Here is a 20,363-nt window from a genome sequence, read left to right on the forward strand (position 1 = left end):
CTAGGGAGGAATAGTCAGTTTAACCAGTTGGTCAAGTATTGGCTTGTGATACAACCTGACATGTACATATATACATGTTTCTCTATAATACATGGTTGAATACAGCTGGATTAGAATTGACAGGGACATCAGAGTTAACTGAACAGTACTGTACAGCATTTTCTCCCACTGTAGGACAAATCCAAGTCAGGCTGGGTGATTCTGACAAAATCAAATATCGCCGTAATTTTGACTGAATATCTCTATTGATGTGATGATATATTGTGGCTGCCTGTTTAAAATGTTCGCCAGATATTTAAACAGCACAAAATGTTGATAAATGATCATTAGTAATGTGGCTATGGTGACCAAGCAGGTAGAGAGATTCATTGCTCATTTCACTAAAACAGATGAGTAAGTTCAGAAAATGGTCTCACTTTACTGTAATGCAGCCTTTAAGACCAGGGGATGACAACATTTAAGTTATATCACCATATTACCACAACCACAATCCCAAAACACATCTAGTCTTAGATCAGCAAATCCACATTATATCCAGATACTGACTTGTTCTAGATCCAATCTAATCCACTCCAGTACAAAACAATATAATGACTTTGATGTCAGTATATCAGGGATGGCGTTTACAAATGCTGCACTCCCTCATCACTTTTTCATATTCTTTTCCTTTCCCTCCTCCATCTCTCCTCTCTCTTTTAACTCATTCTACAGGAACAACGGACGGGGTGGCGGCGGAGTGGGTCGAGGGGAGCGTCAACCAGGCCAGCCCAGACTCCAGACCCAAGTATCCATGGACCGCGACCTCCGCGGGGACTCCAGAGAGCGCAGGGAGGGTCGACGGCTGACCAAAGGACGCTCCCTGGACCATGACCCTGTTGGAGGAGAAGGGGTACGACAGACAGAGGTAGGGGGCTACCAACATGTGGCCCTCAGTGGACCCCTTCCCCGCCAACACCAGGGCCAGCTGCATCAAACAGGTGCTGTTCCTCCGGGAGGTCGGGGCAATACACCGCTCGCCCAGGGCAGGTGTGCTGGTGCGGGGGGTGAGGTTGGAGTCGAGGGCAGAGTCTCAGGCCCAGGGATTCGGCCCGGTCCTGACGGCAGACAGGGACAAAGGACAGCGGGTGTGGTTGGCGGGCCCCATGAGCACCCCCCTTTGCAGCAAGTCCCCCCCGCTGAACTGCGAGAGCCCCCGCCTGGATCAGGGCCAGCTGCTGCTCCTGGCCAGGGGGCAGCAATGAGACGGACCAAACGGGAAAAGGCCGAGAGCATGCTGCGCAATGATTCGCTGAGCTCGGACCAGTCGGAATCATTGCGCCCACCCCCGCCAAAGCCCTACAAGACGAAGCGAGGGATGGGGGTAGGGGGAAAAAGGCAGACCAGTGTCAGCAGCTCAGAGGAGGAGGGTGGGACCACGCCAGAGTACAGCAGCTGTGATGATGCCGAGATTGAAAGTGTCAGTGAGAGAGGTGAGAGAAACTCACCCCAATAATCACCTGCTCCAGGTTTAAAAAGAAATATGCATACATGCTAAAACTGGACTGGATGTAAGTGCTACTGGGTATTGTAATCACACAGCCTACCGGTACACTGATGAGGTGCATAAACTATAGCTCTGTCCCAAATTCATACTATACACCAGGGGTCAGGAACCTTTTTGACTGGGAGAGCCATAAAAGCCAAATTTTTCTAAATATATTTCATTGAGAGCCATATAGTATTTTTAACGTATAATAAATTAAATATGTCTTACTTTTAATGCGACTTCTGGTGCTGCATGGTTTTGCTGATGGCCTTGTAGTCTGGTTCATACGTGGTGAGGTTGAGCTTCATGCAGGTGTTGAGGCTTCCATCAGTTAAACGTGAGCGTAGGTTGGTCTTAATGTTCCTCATATGCGAGAATGACTGCTCACATGCATATGTAGAGCCAAACATGGTCAGTACGGCAATACTCACACGCTGCATTGTGTGGTATGTCACAGGAAGCTCGTTCCAAGTTTTAAGAATCAGCTGGTCTTCAGGTTGAAGATTTTTCATTTCTGTCCACTTGTGTTCCCTTGCCAGCTCTGCTCGCTGTTGTGCAAGACTTTCCAACTCTCCATTAAGTGACTTGAACTTACTCATCCACATGTCTGATGCCTTCAGGTCAGCAACTTCCAGCTCAAAGTCTCCGATAGAGACCCCGGGGATGCATGTCAGGTCGATTTTGTCCACTGCACACTCATGTGGATGAGTGATGAACTTGAAAAGACCAGTGCGCGCACGAAATTCTCCAAAACGTGCTTTGAATGACTGCAGGAGATTGGACGTAAAGCCAGCTAGCTGCTGGAGATCCAGATGTTGAGTGGAGTCACTTGCTAAGCATGCATCTCTAAATTGTTGCAGTCTTTCAAAGTGCAGAAGACGACCTGTTTCAATGTCCCTGAGAAAGACTTCCAGCTTGCTTTCAAATGCAAACACTGCTTGTTGAAGGGATGAGATTGTATTTCCAATACCTTGCATTTTCACATTGAGCTGGTTCAGAAGGCCAGTTATGTCCACGAGATAGTTAAACTGCAGGAGCCAGTCAGTGTTGTCTAGCTCAGGATGCTTGACGCCTTTAATTTCCAGAAAAGTCCGGATTTCACTCAGGCAAGCTGCAAAACGGCTGAGCACCTTCCCCCTTGACAACCAACGCACGTTGCTGTGTAAAAGCAGACCGGGATAATGATTCCCAACTTCTTCTAACAGAGCTTTAAACTGGCGATCATTTAAAGCTCGGGCAACAATAAAGTTGACCACTCGAATGACCAGCGACATCACCTCGCCAAGCTCCTGGCCACACGTCTGAGCGCAAAGCGCCTCCTGGTGCAGGATGCAATGAAAACTTAGGATGGCTCTCTTTTCATGTTCACGGAGAAGCGCTACAAATCCTTTGTTCTTCCCCAACATACAGGGTGCACCGTCAGTACAGACAGAAATAAGTTTATCCATCGGTAGTTTTTTTTTCTTTAGCAAACTCCATGAAAGATGTGAATAAATCCTCTCCTCTTGTTGTCCCTTTCATTGGCAAAACAGCCAAGCTTTCCTCACGCAGTGTGTCACCTGCAGCACACCTGGCAATTATACTGCACTGAGATAGATGGCTAACGTCTGTTGACTCATCTAACGCGAGAGAAAAGTATGTCCCGGCGTTTATGCCTTAATTTGTGTTTCCTCGACTTGATTTGCCATCATGATGCTACGATCGTGCACAGTTCTTGCTGACAGGGGCATGTCTTTTATTCGTTTGATTATCTCGTCTTTATTTGGGAAGTCATCAAACAGTTCATTGGCCACATCAAGCATGAATGTTTTGGCATACTCGCCATCTGTGAATGGCTTTCCATTCCTTGCTATTGCCAAAGCACCCGCAAAGCTAGCGGAATTCCCGTCACCTTGCTTGGTCCACACACGTAGTTGCTGCTGACTCGTCTGCACTCTCCGCTGTAGCTCCTCGCATGCCCTTTTCCTGCTGTCCCCCGCTGGAGATTTCCATGCAAATGAAGCATGGTGCGTATCGAAGTGCCGCTTTATAATTGACCGTTTCATCGAAGCAATTTTATCATTGCATATTAGACATACCGCAGATCCTGCTCTCTCCACAAATGCAAATTCCTCTGTCCACGCAGCCTGGAATGCACGGTAATCATCGTCTTTTTTTCTTTTCGCCATCTTTTCCGTTACAAGGGTTGAAGCGGATAAACTAGTTGGCTATCTGATCAAATTGATTTCTTCACTTTACAATGACCCGGACATGCTTGCGAGCCATTGGTTCCCGACCCGACCCACGGGTGACCCGTGACCCGTGAAATTTATCTTCAAAACTAATTTCTGTTTACTTTAAAATGTCACAGTATTATTAAGAAATATCACAAGTATTTTAAAATCAGTTCCAAACTGATTTTAAAAAAAAAAAAATTTCAACTCAAAATTGTCTGGGAGCCATATGCCGTCACCGGAAGAGCCATATATGGCTCGCGAGCCATAGGTTCCCGACCGCTGCTATACACTAACACAGTATAATATCTACTATGTTCTAATCTTCATCTACTACTACTACTTTCAGTTGCTCCTGTTAGGGGTCGCCACAGCGGATCATCCATTTCCATTTCTTCCTGTCCTCTGCATCTTTCTCTGTCACACCAGCCACCTGCATGTCCTCCCTCACCACATCCATAAACCTCCTCTTTGGCCTTCTTCTTTTCCTGTTCCCTGGCAGCTCCATATTCGGCATCCTTCTCCCAATATGCCCAGCATCTCTCCTCCACACATGTCCAAGCCATCTCAATCTTGCTCTCTTGCTTTGTTTCCAAACCATCCAACTTGAGCTGTCCCTCTAATATAATCGTTCCTAATCCTGTCCTCCTTCATCACTCCCAATGAAAATCTTAGCATCTTCAACTCTGCCAGCTCCAGCTCTGCCTCCTGTCTTTTCGTCAGTGCCACCGTCTCCAAACCATATAACATAGCTGGTCTCACAACCATCCTGTAAACCTTCCCTTTAACTCTTGCTGGTACCCTTCTGTCGCAAATCACTCCTGACACTTTTCTCCACCCACTCCACTCCTGCCTGCACTCTCTTCTTCACCTCTCTTCTGCACTCCCCGTTACTTTGGACAGTTGACCCCAAGTATTTAAACTCGTCCACCTTTGTCACCTCTACTCCTCGCATCCTCACCATTTCACTGTCCTCCATCTCATTCACGCATAGGTATTCCGTCTTGCTCCTACTGACTTTCATTCCTCTTCTCTCCAGTGCATCCCTCCACCTCTCCAGCCTCTCCTCAACCCGCACCCTACTCTCGCTACAGATCACAATGTCATCCGCAAATATCATAGTCCATGGATACTCCTGCCTGATCTTGTCCGTCAACCTGTCCAAAACCATTGCAAACAATAAAGGGCTCAGAGCTGATCCTTGACGTAATCCCACCTCCACCTTGAACCCATCTGTCATTCCAACCGTACACCTCACCATTGTCACACTTCCCTCATACATATCCTGCACCACTTCTACATATTTCTCTGCAACTCCCGACTTCCTCATACAATACCACGCCTCCTCTCTCAGCACCCTGTCGTATGCTTTCTCTAAATCTACAAAGACAAAATGTAACTCCTTTTGAACTCCTCTATACTTCTCAATCAACATTCTCAAAGTAAACTTCACATCTGTAGTGCTCTTTCGTGGCATGAAACCATACTGCTGCTCGCTAATCGTCACCTCTCCTCTTAATCTAGCTTCTATTACTCTTTCCCATATCTTCATGCTCATAATAAACTATTTTGATAGAGACTATATCAGAAATAAAAGAAAAGGAAACAACACAACGTGTGCGCTGACAGAACTGCTATGGAGAATCTGCCAATTTCAAACAAAACATTAAAATGTTCTTTGGATTTATCTTTTTTTGTTTTTATTAATTATTCTTTTTACTGTTTTCACGTAAGATGACAGAAACACTCCCGTAGACGATAGTTGGTTCTTTTATGTAATTCTAAGTTCCAGCTTGTTCTTGTTAGTAGTGTAGGTTGTAGCAAATTTATACACTGTTGAAGGTTAGCTTGCTACTTGGCCATTGGTCGCATCGCTGTATGCCATTTTTTTCAAAAATTTCCAGCTCTACCATTTCCAAAATGTGTTGCATTATGGGACAATAGTATCTATCAACAGTGTACTCAGAGCTTGAGCAGATTTAGTATGCATGTTGTAATTTTGAAGAATATTTCCTTATCAGTTTTCCAGCGTGAACACACTACATATTCATCACACAGTTTGAATTAGTATGTAGTGAGCATTTGGGATACAGCGTATTTCTTCTCAAGCATGTCTCCTCTAATAAATGCAAGACACATACGAATTTAAAAAGCCTTTATTCCACATGGCAGAGTACCAAAAAAATGACCAACTGGTTGCGACTTGCTTCAGTCTTCATCACAAATTTTTTTTGTATTCTACCATGTAAAATAAAGGCTTTTTATATTTTCATAAGAGACTACAGTGCAGCTTGGATTTACTGGCGGAGGGAGACATGATTTTTACAATCTTGACAAATAGTTTATGCAACTTGTCCTTCCCATTATATATGCTTAGGAGCACTTGTGTCTCCTAAAGACCCACTTTTAAAATTTTCTGAGTCAGCATATGTGGTATGGGGTGTCCGGGTAGCATGGCAGTCTATCTGTTGCCTACCAACACGGGGATGACTGGATTGAATCCCCGTGTTGCCTCCGGCTTGGTCGGGCATCCCCACAGACACAATTGGCCGTGACAGCAGGTGGGAAGCCGGATGTGGGTATGTGTCCTGGTCGCATCTCCTCTGGTCGGTCAGGGCGCCTGTTCAGGGGGGAGGGGGAATTGGTGGGGAATAGCGCGGTCCTCCTGGCGAAACTCCTCACTGTCAGGTGAAAAGCGGCTGGTGACTCCACATGTATCAGAGGAGACATGTGGTAGTCTGCAGCCTTCCCTGGATTGGCAGAGGAGGTAGAGCGGCGACTGGGACGGCTCGGAAGAGTGGGGTAATTGGCCGGATACAAGTAGGGAGAAAAAGGGGGGGGGGATATCAGGTATGGACTGGGTATATTAATCTGGAATCTACAGTTTTTATGGCGTTCACAGAACTATAACAAACCGACTGTTCACACATTAGAAAAACAAAAGAATTGTTCACAATCTTCTTTTTTACTAACCCTGTACAGCTTGTTTCCAGAACATATACTCAGTCCGTCAAAGGTCAGTTTGGAATAATTTGTTGATAACAACGAATGTCCGACACGACCATACCCTACCATACCTGTGCATTTACATCACTGAACACTCAGCTACTGTACTAACATCTGCTGGAAGATATGAATCATTGCCCAACACACTGCCTGCCTGGGTGTGTGTGTGTGTGTGTGTGTGTGTGTGTGTGTGTGTGTGTGTGTGTGTGTGTGTGTGTGTGTGTATGTATTTCTGCACTCCCATTTTAACACTATGTAAACTGGGAGGGGGGACATAAGCAGTGGCAAGGGGTGGTTTTGTCTCAGTCCTGCGTCTTTATTCCGTCTGCCATTCTGAGGTTTGCCTCTCCGCGTTACGCTCGTGTTTAGTAAAACAGGTAAGGCTCCACCGATCACCCATGAAAGTGTAAAGATAAGTATATTCTCGATTGGTTTTTACATTTTTCTTGGGGGGATATTTATTTCTATTTAGTGGAACAAAGAGCAAAATATATGAAATGTCATTATGTTTTTTATATCTATAAGTAGTGGTCAATGTGTTATGTAAAATAAGTTTCTTATGATAAAAACCTACAATATGAGAGGTATTAATACTGATTTTTTTTTCTTCCTGTAAATAAATTTGATTTTGGGATGTTTTTCATTTTAAAGACTCGTTTTGTTTTTTTTTGTTGTGGTTTTTTGAAGTATTGAAGCCCCTGACAAAAACAACAAACTTTTTTGTCATTGTTTGCTAATGTTGGTGGACTCCAGCAGGTTGCAGTCAGCAGGCTGTCAAAGTGAGCCGCAGTACAGTACGCTAGCATTCATGCTATCACAACTGTGAGTCCGAGCATTAGTCTGTGTCATGTTGTGTCGGTCTCAGCCTGGCCTGAGGGGAGGGGAGATCCCACACTGTGTGTGTGTGTGTGTGTGTGTGTGTGAGAGAGAGAGAGAGAGAGAGAGCAGTTTCCCCCTCGGTTGACCCTGACATTGACCTTGTGCGACCTTACACATTCCACTATATCCCCAAGCCTGTGGACATGATGCTGTTTACACTCCAACCTTGTCATGTTCAAGCTGTGTTATGTCACTTCGCTGCGAACCCTGTCCGTAGGCTCACTGCCTATGTTGGCCTGGGTGGCGGTGGTGGTGGGGTTGCTAAATCTGCCTTGTGGTTAGCTACCCCTCCCTGCTCCCGTTGTGCTGAAGACTTCAATTATATTTCAGTTAATTACAACCAGGAGTAGGGCTCTGCCACATGACCAAAATCTCATATCACGATATACGTAGGTCATTCATATCCCGATAACAATACACATCACGATGTAGCACATTTTCTGTAAATTCAGAGAATAAATAGTTTATACAAAATGACCATATGGAAAGGCCTGTTTCTTTTTACGTTTTGAATTATATACTTGACAAATGAAAGGTACTTACTCATATTTGATAATTTTTCTCCTTTTATTTAGAACCTTTGCGCAAATTTTCAATTAAACGTGTAATTGAAAATTTAATGGAAAACGCTTAATTGAAAAATAATGTCATTATCTCCTTCCATCTTTGTGATTCTTTGACATGTGTGCCGCGGGCAAAAGCCTCTTGCAGCATCTGAGTCTGGGGTTTTTGAGCACTCGGCTGTGCTTTTGCGGCTCTCGTCTGTGGACTCTCTCCGTACGGTTTGATGTGATTCTTGCGTAGGTGGTAAAAGAGGCTAGTGGTGTTTGAGTCTTTTGTGGGGACCGGCGTGCGGCGTATTTTGCGAAGTACGGTTTTCTGGTTCTTGTCAGACTTTTCATACCCAAACCACGTCGATACGATAGAAGTAGCCCCTCTTTAAGGTACAAACTCCTCGTTGTGTCTTGGCTGGTCGGAGTCCTTCTGTTCGGATTTACCCCGTTCTGCGTTACGTTCACTGTCCTCCATTGTTTGTTTGTATTGCCTTCATGCAAATTTCCTGCCTGCATCTGTGCTGCGCAGAGCGGAAAGGGTCGTCCAAATGGTGAAAAATATTGCCGTAAAGGGTGTGATTTCTGACACAACGAAATAAACGATAGAGCTTAATATGAAACGATAGACGTTTTCTATCGTCACACGATATATATATCATCACACGGCACAGCCCTAAAAGACTATGGAAGCGCTGCTATCCAAGTCCCTGCTAAATTAGCCACTGTGTTTTAACCGGTGCTTTGAATAACGTAGTACCTGCACCACCATGTTGTCTAGTATGCACTTGGTCAGTTTGTCTATTTGTTAGTCTTCTCTGTAATATTATCAGAAGTTAAAGATACAATCCTTAATCCAAATGTAAAGAAAAGCATCGGCCAACCACTAAAAACACAGAATTGGAACCTGCTGTCACTCCCAAATTGGTTGACAGGTCTCTCAATACAAGAACTGACACTAAACAACACCTATATATCTGAATCTCCAATATTTTCTGATGCTGTAAAAGGTTTTTTTTCACACTGCTAATGGTTTTAAAGATTGGAGTAAACATAAACAAAAAGCTTATTTTCAATCTATAACTAAGTGTCAATTTTATCTGTGTAATAAACCTCAATTTGATATGGCCAAATAAATCACAGACTGGCCCTTTAACATTACTGATGATAACTGGTTGACTAAATTTAGATGGGTATGTTGAATTTATAGTCGTCAGCATAATCATTGTCATCATGACCGTGAATGATTTACTTGGCTGTGGTCTGTTTTATAACCTGAATTGTCGAGTTAACAACACCAACAGTATTTACTCTGAGCTACATTTGGTTTAGCCTTGTTTAGGCACTGAGCCGTCTCTACCTTCACCGCCGGGTGACTTTGATGCAGTGCAGCTTGTTTCTAAGTGGAGGAGCCTTCATGTGCCCTGTAGACAGGGACCAGGCGGGATGATGATCCACCAGAAAGAGATGTAGGACCAGATTGTGCTGTCATAGCAGGTTCTAAACAAGCTGCCATATTGGCGAGATGCCAGTTCCCTTTTTTAGCTCTGGTTGGGGACCGGGTCAGCGCTGAGATGTAGTCGCTGGAGGTGTGCAGGCATGTACATCACTGTAGACGTGTGCGAACATACACACACACACACTCAGAGGTATGCACGCCAACGTCTCTCATGCTGAAGTGGTGAAATTGAGAACTTGGTCGTCTTTTGCCGGCGCATTCTCTGTAAGATTACATAATGTCGGTACAGGTTGTCACAGTTCATTAACTTCATTCCCTTGTGGCTCAAAGAAATGCTTGGCTCTGGTTTACACTGTGTCAAAACAGTGTTGTTGGGATGCTGTGGACATTTCAGCAAAGCCCCTGAGCCCATGTGTAAAGGCTCCTTCATGACTAAGCCCAACCAAGCAACACGGGAGCTTACATTTCCAAAACTTAGGGGCATCCGGGTAGCATGGCGGTCTATTCCATTGCCTACCAACATGGGGATCGCTGGTTCGAATCCCCGCGTTACCTCCAGCTTGGTCGGGCGTCCCTACAGACACAATTGGCCATGTCTGTGGGTGGGAAGCCGGCTGTGAGTATGTGTCCTGGTCACTAGCACTTCCTCTGGTCGGTCGGGGTGCCTGTTCGGGGGGGAGGGAGAACGGGGGAATAGCGTGATCCTCCCATGTGCTACATCCCCCTGGCGAAACTCCTCACTGTCAGGTGAAAAGAAGTGGCTGGCGACTCCACATGTATTGGAGGAGGCATGTGGTAGTCTGCAGCCCTCCCTGGCTCAGCAGAGGGGGTGGAGCAGTGACCGGGACGGCTTGGAAGAGTGGGGTAATTGGCCGGTTACAACTGGGGAGAAAGGGAGGGATTCCAAAACTTCTCATCCTATTTCTGGCAATCAAAAAATTACAGTAATATAATTTTTTCATTGTACTGCTACCTGTACCAGCTAAACTGCCCTTGCTAAGTGCAGATGGTGGAAAATGTGAGAAAGAAAATTGATTGTATCAGCAAACAAACTGCTCAGAAGTCAAGGATACTTGTCAACAGTGTCTTAATGGGATTACAGTGGACTGTATGGGAGAGACTCATCGTGTTTGAAAGGCTTCATGTGAACTTTTTTGTTATCCCTCTCTGCATGGATGCAGTGATGTACTTCTAATTCTGTCTGAGACCTGAATATTCAATAAACGTAACCCTCTCCAGTGTAAACAAAGCCTTCTGAAGAGGCCCCAAATTTGGCAAAGCTGTGTACGGTAGGAGTCCTGCTGGTATGTGCTATATATACAGCTGCTGCTGTACTTGTGTGTGTGTGTGTGTGTGTGTGTGTGTGTGTGTGTGTGTGTGTGTGTGTGTGTGTGTGTGTGTGTGTGTGTGTGTGTGTGTGTGTCTATCTATGATGTCTTTCTTAGTTGACTTCTTTTCTCTTTCAGGCGACTGGGAGTGCTATCCACATGACCCCGCTGTATGGCACGTAAGTTTCTGGCTTCTCTCCTCTTTCAGTTCAGTTTATGTCATGTTGAAAAGTGTTCTCTTCCATACAATACGCCGTCTTCGTTTTCTAATGGATAGTTTTTAATTGGGTGTTGAACATTTCTCGTTTGCATTTCAGAGAAGTGAATTGGAGACCCAAATTTGCATATTTGTGATTTCAGAAACTTTTGTATGCTTGTACTGTTGGTTATCTCAGTGTGACTTTGTTTGTGTGTGTGTTTATGTGAATGCAGGAGGGTTTGTACCTGTGCATGCATTTAAGTGTGTTTGAATATCGACTTGTACACATGTATGTATCTTTTTGGTTTGCGTATATCTGTGTGAGTCTCGGCCGCTCTTAGCATGAATTGTGGTTCAGATCGGGTTGTTGGTTCAGTGCAGTTTGCCCCTGTGTGTTTGTGTGTTTCTCTATTCTGTGAGATTCACTCGTTCTGCTGTTGGACGCAGCACCCGGTGACCTGGCAGCCGTCCAAAGAAGGAGACCATCTGATTGGACGAATCACTCTCAGCAAAAGGAGCGCCGCCATGCCCAAAGAGGCCGGGGCGCTGCTGGGACTTAAGGTCAGAGTGTTATCTATCTGTCTGTCTGTCTGTCTGTCTATCTGTCTGTCTATCTATCTATCTATCTATCTATCTATCTATCTATCTATCTATCTATCTATCTATCTATCTATCTATCTATCTATCTATCTATCTATCTATCTATCTATCTATCTATCTATCTATCTATCTATCTATCTATCTATCTATCTGCACTGTAAGGCTAATGCCCTCACATCACATGATTCCGTGGTACTTCTGCAGAATTGTGACTCATCACAACAGTGTTTTTTGGATCTCCCAATGTGGACATCTTGACTGGGATTTGCCAACAGTGATGAGCACATTGTGAAGACAATAGAATTCATCATCCTGACTTTCCCTTCCCTGGAATTAAGAAATGCAGGGCATCTACTGTAGGGTAAATTACCACATCATGAGAGAAACATCCAAGTCATTAGAAATGAGATCAACGATTCAAAATTCCAGCACAGAGATATGAAGTGCTTCTAAAATACTGAGAAAAATGTTGCTACTCACTTTGAATCCCTACCAAACTGCCTAAAGCTAGAAACAAACAAATGAACAAACAAACAAGTGAACCTTTTACGAAGAATTTCCAGCCAACATTCCACAAAAGCGGCAACTTTTGTGAATTTACTTTTCTTCATTTAAAAATATAACGAGAGATGTAAAGCTTGCACATAATCTTACATAATCTTGCACTCCTTATTTACACCCCCCCCCTCTCTCGCCCAGGTGGTTGGGGGCAGGGTAACTGAGTCAGGAAGGTTGGGAGCCTTCATCACCAAAGTGAAGAAGGGCAGCCTGGCTGATGTGGTGGGCCATCTGAGGGCAGGTGGGCTCCATGAGCACACACACACACACACACACGCACACATCACACATGTACGTATGCAATCACACACAATCAAAAGCCCCCCCGTAACCCTCCAGAATGTCTGATTTCAGGAGATGAGGTTTTGCAGTGGAATGGAAAGCTGCTACCTGGAGCGACCATGAAGGAAGTTTACAATATCATTTTGGAGTCCCAAGCTGACATTCAGGTGGAACTAGTGGTATCCAGGCCTATTGGGTAAGTCCAAACTAAGACAAACACCAGTTACACTTATGACTCTTGTTCCAATTTCCTCAATCATGGCATGATGACATTCAGTAGAAAAGTCCTAAAAAACCCCCAAAAAAACCCAAATGTTTCATTGCTAATGGAGTTCTTGTGACACAGTAAGCGTGTGTTTTGGGGGAACTAGTCTCACTGTTAAAAATGGTTTAATATAGATGCAAATAAGGACTTCAATTCAAAAGCTAGCAGTTTGTTCTTTGCATACAACTATGGATGCAACCCAGTATCAGACGAAATGAGAAAACGACAGAAATGTCTAATTTCAGTTTTCTGCTGATCTGCCACATTGATACCAGATGGAATAAGGGATGCTCTGATTGATTAACTATCAATCCCGCAGACTTTTATTTCAAACAGGAGATTGTTGTTTGGTCTCGTTGATCAGCCCGTCTCTCTGAATATACCAGGTTCATTCAGGGAAATAGAAAATATAGCCATAAGCGTCATGGGTAGTTGAGCCAATTAGTTCTGTCTTTATTTAATCTGGTAGTTTTGATTTTGCTTTTCTGCATTATAACTGTTTCGATAGAGGAATGTAGACAAATGTATTTGTACCAAGACCTATTTGTGCATTCACTGTACTGAAAACAGACGGTAGCAGCATCTGAGCTGCAGGCTGTGGAAAAAGAAGTACATGTTTATTTCTATAAAGTTAAGTGTCATCTTCAGGAGTATTTGAAAAATTGAGTTATCTTTGATTAGATGTTAATGCTTTCTACATTGCCTTTACTCATAGCAAAAGACACACACACTCAAATACTATATATATATACTATGTAATACCCTGGTTTAAAACCATTTATTTGTGTTTGCACTATGCAGCAATAATATGCTGTTTGTTTTGATTTCCGAAGGGGGTTACTTTGTTGTTGTTTAAAGAAGTTTTGAGATGGGTTTTCTAGTTACCTGTAATACTTGGTTGTTAAGGTTTCAGCCAGTGAGGGGCGGTACAGAAGACAGAGACGGAGAGAGAGAAGAGGAAGAGGGGGAGAAAGAAGAGGGTGGCGATCGCCGGAAACTAGGGATTCTGTTTAGCAGCTAGGAAATTGTTGTAAACTGGGTTTGATAAGTGCCTTACCAGAGTGCTAACTGTTAACTGCTAATTATGAAGTTAATCCCGGACGAGCCCCTGTATCATAAGCACTCTGGACATGTTATCTTTGGTTAATGGCCCTTTCATCGTCAATTATACACATGCCAGAATTATCTACAATGTTATACTGCTATGGCAGTAATTAACTCAGTACGAGCCGATGGTGAATGGGTTACATTTTGGGGGCTCATCCGGGATGTCTACAGATTCCAGAAGTGACACTTTGTCCTGCTCTCTTGATCCGCTGATCAAGATTAACTCCAGCCCTTTAAAAAGTCAGCATGGTTACTATGTAAACTATTAGCTGCAACTAGTGGAATTAACCTCATAATTAGCAGTTAACAGTTAGCACTCTGGTGAGGCACTTATCAAACCCAGTTTACAACCATTTCCTTGTTGCTAAATGGAATCTCTCATTTTCAGCAATCGCCACCCTTTCTCCCTCTCCATGCGTTTTTTTATTTCTTCCCTTCTTCCTCTTCCCTCCCGCCTTCTCTCTCTCTCTCTTTCTGTCTCTCTCTTTCTTCCGTACCGCCCCCCACTGGCTATAACCTTCATAACCAAGTAATACAGGTAACTAGAAAACCTGTGTCAAACCTTATTTAAACAACAACAAAATAACCCCCTTTGGAAAACAAAGCAAACTGCATATTATTGCTGCATATCAACATAGATGTAGTAAAAACACTTTTAATACATAGTAGTACAAGCTTGTTTCGTGTGTTGTACACTCATCAGCTGCTAATGTCTATGTAATTAAATATAATTGCTAATTCACTATGCATTGCTCTTTGCAAGGATTTTCCATGACATAGAGTAACCGATATTCTTGTCTACCAATGACCAAATGTGTCGGCTCAAGACCGTTGCATTTCTTGCATGCTCATTTCTGAAGCTACTCATATAGGCATTAAACCTCATTTTAAAAGGGCCCTCTGACGTAAGTGTCCACATTGTAGTTGTCTTCTCTTGTCACCGATGCCTGGTAGATGACTCCCTCTGTCTGGCATTTTCCTTCAGGAGCATACGATGCCTTAGCACGGCATTTGCAGGCATCAGTGACGAGAGATCGGTGACAATGCATATTCAATTAGCGGCAAAAGTTGTAACCTGTGCTTGGCAGAAAAGTATTTTATTATTTGCAAACCTGATATGTCCACCTTGAATAGTAGAAATGAATTGGCCACCAGCTGTAGACGAAAAAATTATTCTCTCCCCCGCTCCCATTAGATGATACACGTGACATTTATTAGATGTTGTATTTTTATATTTTACCTGCCTGCCTACCCTTCCAACTGTGCCCCAACACCACCCCACTATATGATTTACATAAATTACCCCATTTGATGTTACTTTGTTATATTTTAAATGTATGCTATTTCAACAGTGCCCTGGTCCTTTAAATACATTTTCAAAACAACCCCATTGGTTGTAATGTCTTCTGCCGTACCATTGGTTGCTGTGCATCGTAATTACCTACCCCATTGATTGTAATAGTTCAAATGTTTTCTCCTCTCATTGGTTGCTGTCCACCGAAATTAGGGGCGTGACGCGGGGCAACGTGAACTGTGTGCTTTTCTTTGTTGAATCACATTGGAAGCTGATGAGTGCGCAATGCACAAAACAAGTTTTTTTTCCTACAGCTACATATATATATATATATATATATAATATAAATTTGTTAAAAGAAACACTCAATGGTAGGAAGAGTGCTCAACAAATAAGGAGCAAAATAATCCAGTGAGTCAAGTAAACAGTACAAGCCTGTTTCATGCCATGATGATTGCTTATGGCATGAAACAGGCTTGTACTGTCTCATAAAGAATTTACCTGACACACTGGATTTTACACACACACACACACACACACACACACACACACACACACACACACACACACACACACACACACACACACACACACACGTTCAGGCTTAACTGACACCAGCCCACTAAATTTTTGTTTTTTTTTTGTTTGGCAAATTTAGCCTGTTCCTGTTTAGTGTAGGTCCTGGCTATTCTCTAATATGAGCTTCATACAGAAGAAGCATTTTCTCAAACCATGTTGACATCGAGATATTATGCAGATATCACAGAGCTCTCAGCATCATTATTTTTGATAATTGATAAATTATTTGATTGCCAAGTACAAAAACAGATCTAACTCAGTTCAGTCCGATCTGAGGTGGTGATGATTTAGGTCAGAGTTTTTCCTCACATCAGAGCATTGTGCAAATCTAGACTAGACTAGATTTATGCACCCCAAAAATAATAAATCCCAAACTAGGAACATCCCCCGACACCAGTGCATTGTGTGTGTGTGGGGGCTCCTCATATGTCGAGTTGTCTGAATGCGCTATACACATCATTGAAGTACTGACTGAGAGCAAGTCACTGACCAAACACACACATCTACATTGAGGCAGTTTGAGGTCAGCAGATATCACTTCTTCATTCATGTCCTTCATGTAATTCATGTACCAGTTCATTCATGTCCGATTCAGGACTATGTCCTGTGTCAGGCTGCTTGATGAATTTGTGCCGGGGTCCTGACAGTAGTGCTGGGCAGTCATTCAATATTGTCGTTGATCGTCTTTCAATGGTATTGTATCAGGATGACATTTTGATAGTCATATCGTGATGCACAATGTTGTTGTCTAAATTAATGATAATGAGAATCTATGACCTAAAATTTTACACAAACTAAGGTGTGAAATATTTAATGGTGTCTGAAAACTAGTTTTGATTTGATATCCTACTTTACCAACAGTTCAATGTGATGAACCTCAGTTGGTTTCTTAAACATGCTTGCCCAAGTTAACATATATTGTGATGTACACTCACCGGCCACTTTATTAGGCACACCTGTCCAACTGCTCGTTAACGCAAATTTCTAATCAGCCAATCACATGGCAGCAACTCAATGCATTTAGGCATGTAGACATGGTCAAGACGATCTGCTGCAGTTCAAACCGAGCATCAGAATGGGGAAGAAAGGTGATTTAAGTGACTTTGAACGTGGCATGGTTGTTGGTGCCAGACGGGCTGGTCTGAGTATTTCAGAAACTGCTGATCTACTGGGATTTTCACGCACAACCATCTCTAGGGTTTACAGAGAATGGTCCGAAAAAGAGAAAATATCCAGTGAGCGACAGTTCTGTGGGCGAAAATGCCTTGTTGATGCCAGAGGTCAGAGGAGAATGGCCAGACTGGTTCGAGCTGATAGAAAGGCAACAGTAACTCAAATAACCACTCATTACAACCGAGGTATGCAGAAGAGCATCTCTGAACGCACAACACGTCGAACCTTGAGGCAGATGGGCTACAGCAGCAGAAGACCACACCGGGTGCCACTCCTGTCAGCTAAGAACAGGAAACTGAGGCTACAATTCGCACAGGCTCACCAAAATTGGACAATAGAAGATTGGAAAAACGTTGCCTGGTCTGATCAGTCTCGATTTCTGCTGCGACATTCGGATGGTAGGGTCAGAATTTGGCGTCAACAACATGAAAGCATGGATCCATCCTGCCTTGTATCAACGGTTTAGGCTGGTGATGGTGGTGTAATGGTGTGGGGGATATTTTCTTGGCACACTTTGGGCCCCTTAGTACCAATTGAGCATCGTGTCAACGCCACAGCCTACCTGAGTATTGTTGCTGACCATGTCCATCCCTTTATGACCACAGTGTTCCCATCTTCTGATGGCTACTTCCAGCAGGATAACGCGCCATGTCATAAAGCTCGAATCATCTCAGACTGGTTTCTTGAACATGACAATGAGTTCACTGTACTCAAATGGCCTCCACAGTTACCAGATCTCAATCCAATAGAGCGCCTTTGGGATGTGGTGGACTGGGAGATTCGCATCATGGATGTGCAGCCGACAAATCTGCAGCAACTGCGTGATGCTATCATGTCAATATGGACCAAACTCTCTGAGGAATGTTTCCAGTACCTTGTTGAATCTATGCCACGAAGGATTAAGGCAGTTCTGAAGGCAAAAGGGGTCCAACCCGGTACTAGCAAGGTGTACCTAATAAAGTGGCCAGTGAGTGTATATCAATATAGTGTAAAATTCCTTACAATCATGGTAATATTTTCCATACTGCCCAGCACTATCTGACAGCCTACAAAAGTGAGGGATGCTGGAACTGACCGCACATTGATTATTTGGTGTATATTGATCATAATTTTGTCAAGACAGTTATAATTGAAGTAACAAGACATATTGTTTCACCACCTCACAATTTAGTGTGTTCTGTGACTTAAAAATGATTTTGCGTTGCTTTGAATAAGATATAATGTCGATGCCTCATTTTCAGACAGATTTCACTGTAAACGCGCTTGCTTATCCTATTATTTAAGTAAATTTGCTCCCACGTGGAAAAAAAAAAAGGCTGAACATATTAATTTCTCTCCAAACACTCGCGAAGGGTGTGTAGAAAATATCAGTAAGTACACCGAGCATCGCTTCAGGCATCCTCAATCCTCCCATACTGCTTTTTTACAGAAACAATCCCAACAGTGCAAACACTCTCACCAGCTCCTATCCCAATACAAAGGGAATTCTTTCTTCCTCATTCCTGCAATTCTAATTCTTGGATTGAATGAAACTGAATATCAGTTAGGAGGGTTTCCAGTTGTGAATGTTGGGCTTTTGCAAAAAAAGAAGAAGCAAATACCATTTTTTATCCCCAGTTGAATTAGGGGACGGCCAGACAGAAACAGATAGAATAGGCAAAGAATGCATATGCATCTGTTTTGTGTCTGATTGGAATACGAAAATGGAGCCGAAGTGCATTTGGGGAAAAAGGCGGATGGATTATAATCTGGAAACAAGAAAACATGGACCCCGACAAGCACAAAATCCTTTGCTGTTGTCGTCACTCACCAGCAAAAGAAAAGACAATGCTCTCAGCTGTGGGTTGACAATGTTAATTTAAATAGAAAAGTACACAGGGAGTACAACCATGTTGTATTATTATTCAGGGAAGCTTTTCACAAGTGAAATGAGTCACTCCATGTTGATAAACAGTGAGCTGAGCTCCACCTTCCATCTCCAATTGGTTAAGGGGATAGTGACGTATGTTACAGTATGAAAAAAGTTAAACTGGTTAAAACATTAAAATACAGACCAATGGTCCAAAAAAAGACAGATGGCGCTCTGTTTTCTCTGTCATCATCCATCAGTGTTTTCAGCCCATAGACTTTACATTGGCTGATGTGGTTTTTTGACGGACGCATAATGTCTGTCTGGCCGCTCTGAATGCCTGCAGAGTTGGATGCAAAATGGTATTTTCAAATTGCCGATCATTGTTAGCTGTGCTTTGGCGGACTTTGTAACCATTGTGAAATGCCTACAATCTCTCTCTCTTTTTTTTTTTTTAGCTATGGTTGAGGTTTTATCTGTCGAAAAGATCTCTGGTTGGGAAGCCAACCATAGTCCACTAAACTTCAGCCAGCTGTGTTAGATTTAAATCTGCTCTCAGTGTTCCCATCCCAAACGTCTTGACTCTAAATTTTAAACTCCACCCAAACTTCTTGTTGTTGGAAGTGGGAAGTTGGGGGATTCATCAAGCAAATTATATTCAATCTTATTCCATCTAATTTCTGATTTTTGTTTTGGAATGGTCTCGGATGCAGCCAATCATTTTTGTCGTCGGCCATGTGTCGCTGATGTAAAAACCTCCGATGCTGAGCCAGGACATGCAGGCAGCACCTCTAAAGATGCAACAATGGAGTCCAGTGTCTCCAACAGGCTCCTGGATTATTTGTGTTATTTGTATTATTGGTATTATTTGTGGTTGCGACAGGTTTGGGTGGGTAGCTGGATTAGCTCATGCACATTTTCTGCACCATTTAGCCAGTTTGGAGGTCTACTTCTGTTGGACTCGTAACACCACAAATAAAACTACACCGCATTCATAACAAGCGCTTGGTTCTACACGCATTTTCCTTCTGCTTTTTCATTTTTTTTAACCAAATGGTATTTTGACTTGAACGGTCAAAATAACTTTTAAATCAAATGGCACTCTCTCTGTAGCATCATGTATCTACTGTTACTTAATGCATCTGTGTGCATGTGTGCTTGTACTACATTACAGGATTACTATCAGCTTTGCTTTGTCCAGTCAGATGCCAGCATATGTGTGATTGACACTGCTGTTTTTTTTTAATTGTTTATTTTCTAGTGATATCCCACGAATCCCCGACACGTCCCACCCTCCATTAGAATCTAGTACGTATCCTCTCTGAGATGTCTTCATGTTTGTCTGTCTATTTGTAGGTTTGTTATCTGTACAGCTTTATGTCTATCTTTCTATTTTTGTCTGTCCCTCTACTGGTTTGTATCACCATCTGGCGACATTCTGTATCTCTCTTACACGATCTCGTTCCGTTTCCTGTCTCTAAGTCACTCCCTCTCTC

General features: G+C 43.2%; 1 protein-coding gene across 1 annotated transcript in view; it reads left to right on the forward strand.

Moving 5' to 3' along the window:
• The window catches only part of LOC130123149 (regulating synaptic membrane exocytosis protein 1-like), a 148,027-nt gene that overhangs the window by 74,290 nt on the left and 53,374 nt on the right, over positions 1–20,363 (forward strand). Inside the window, exons 6-12 of the mRNA XM_056292278.1 lie at positions 712–1,469; positions 11,100–11,140; positions 11,608–11,721; positions 12,460–12,559; positions 12,673–12,796; positions 18,371–18,388; positions 20,129–20,175. Of these exons, the coding sequence (XP_056148253.1) occupies positions 712–1,469; positions 11,100–11,140; positions 11,608–11,721; positions 12,460–12,559; positions 12,673–12,796; positions 18,371–18,388; positions 20,129–20,175 (1,202 nt within the window). The remainder of the gene's footprint in view (positions 1–711; positions 1,470–11,099; positions 11,141–11,607; positions 11,722–12,459; positions 12,560–12,672; positions 12,797–18,370; positions 18,389–20,128; positions 20,176–20,363) is intronic.

This window comes from Lampris incognitus, chromosome 13, assembly GCF_029633865.1.
Source record: "Lampris incognitus isolate fLamInc1 chromosome 13, fLamInc1.hap2, whole genome shotgun sequence".
Lineage (NCBI taxonomy): Eukaryota > Metazoa > Chordata > Actinopteri > Lampriformes > Lampridae > Lampris > Lampris incognitus.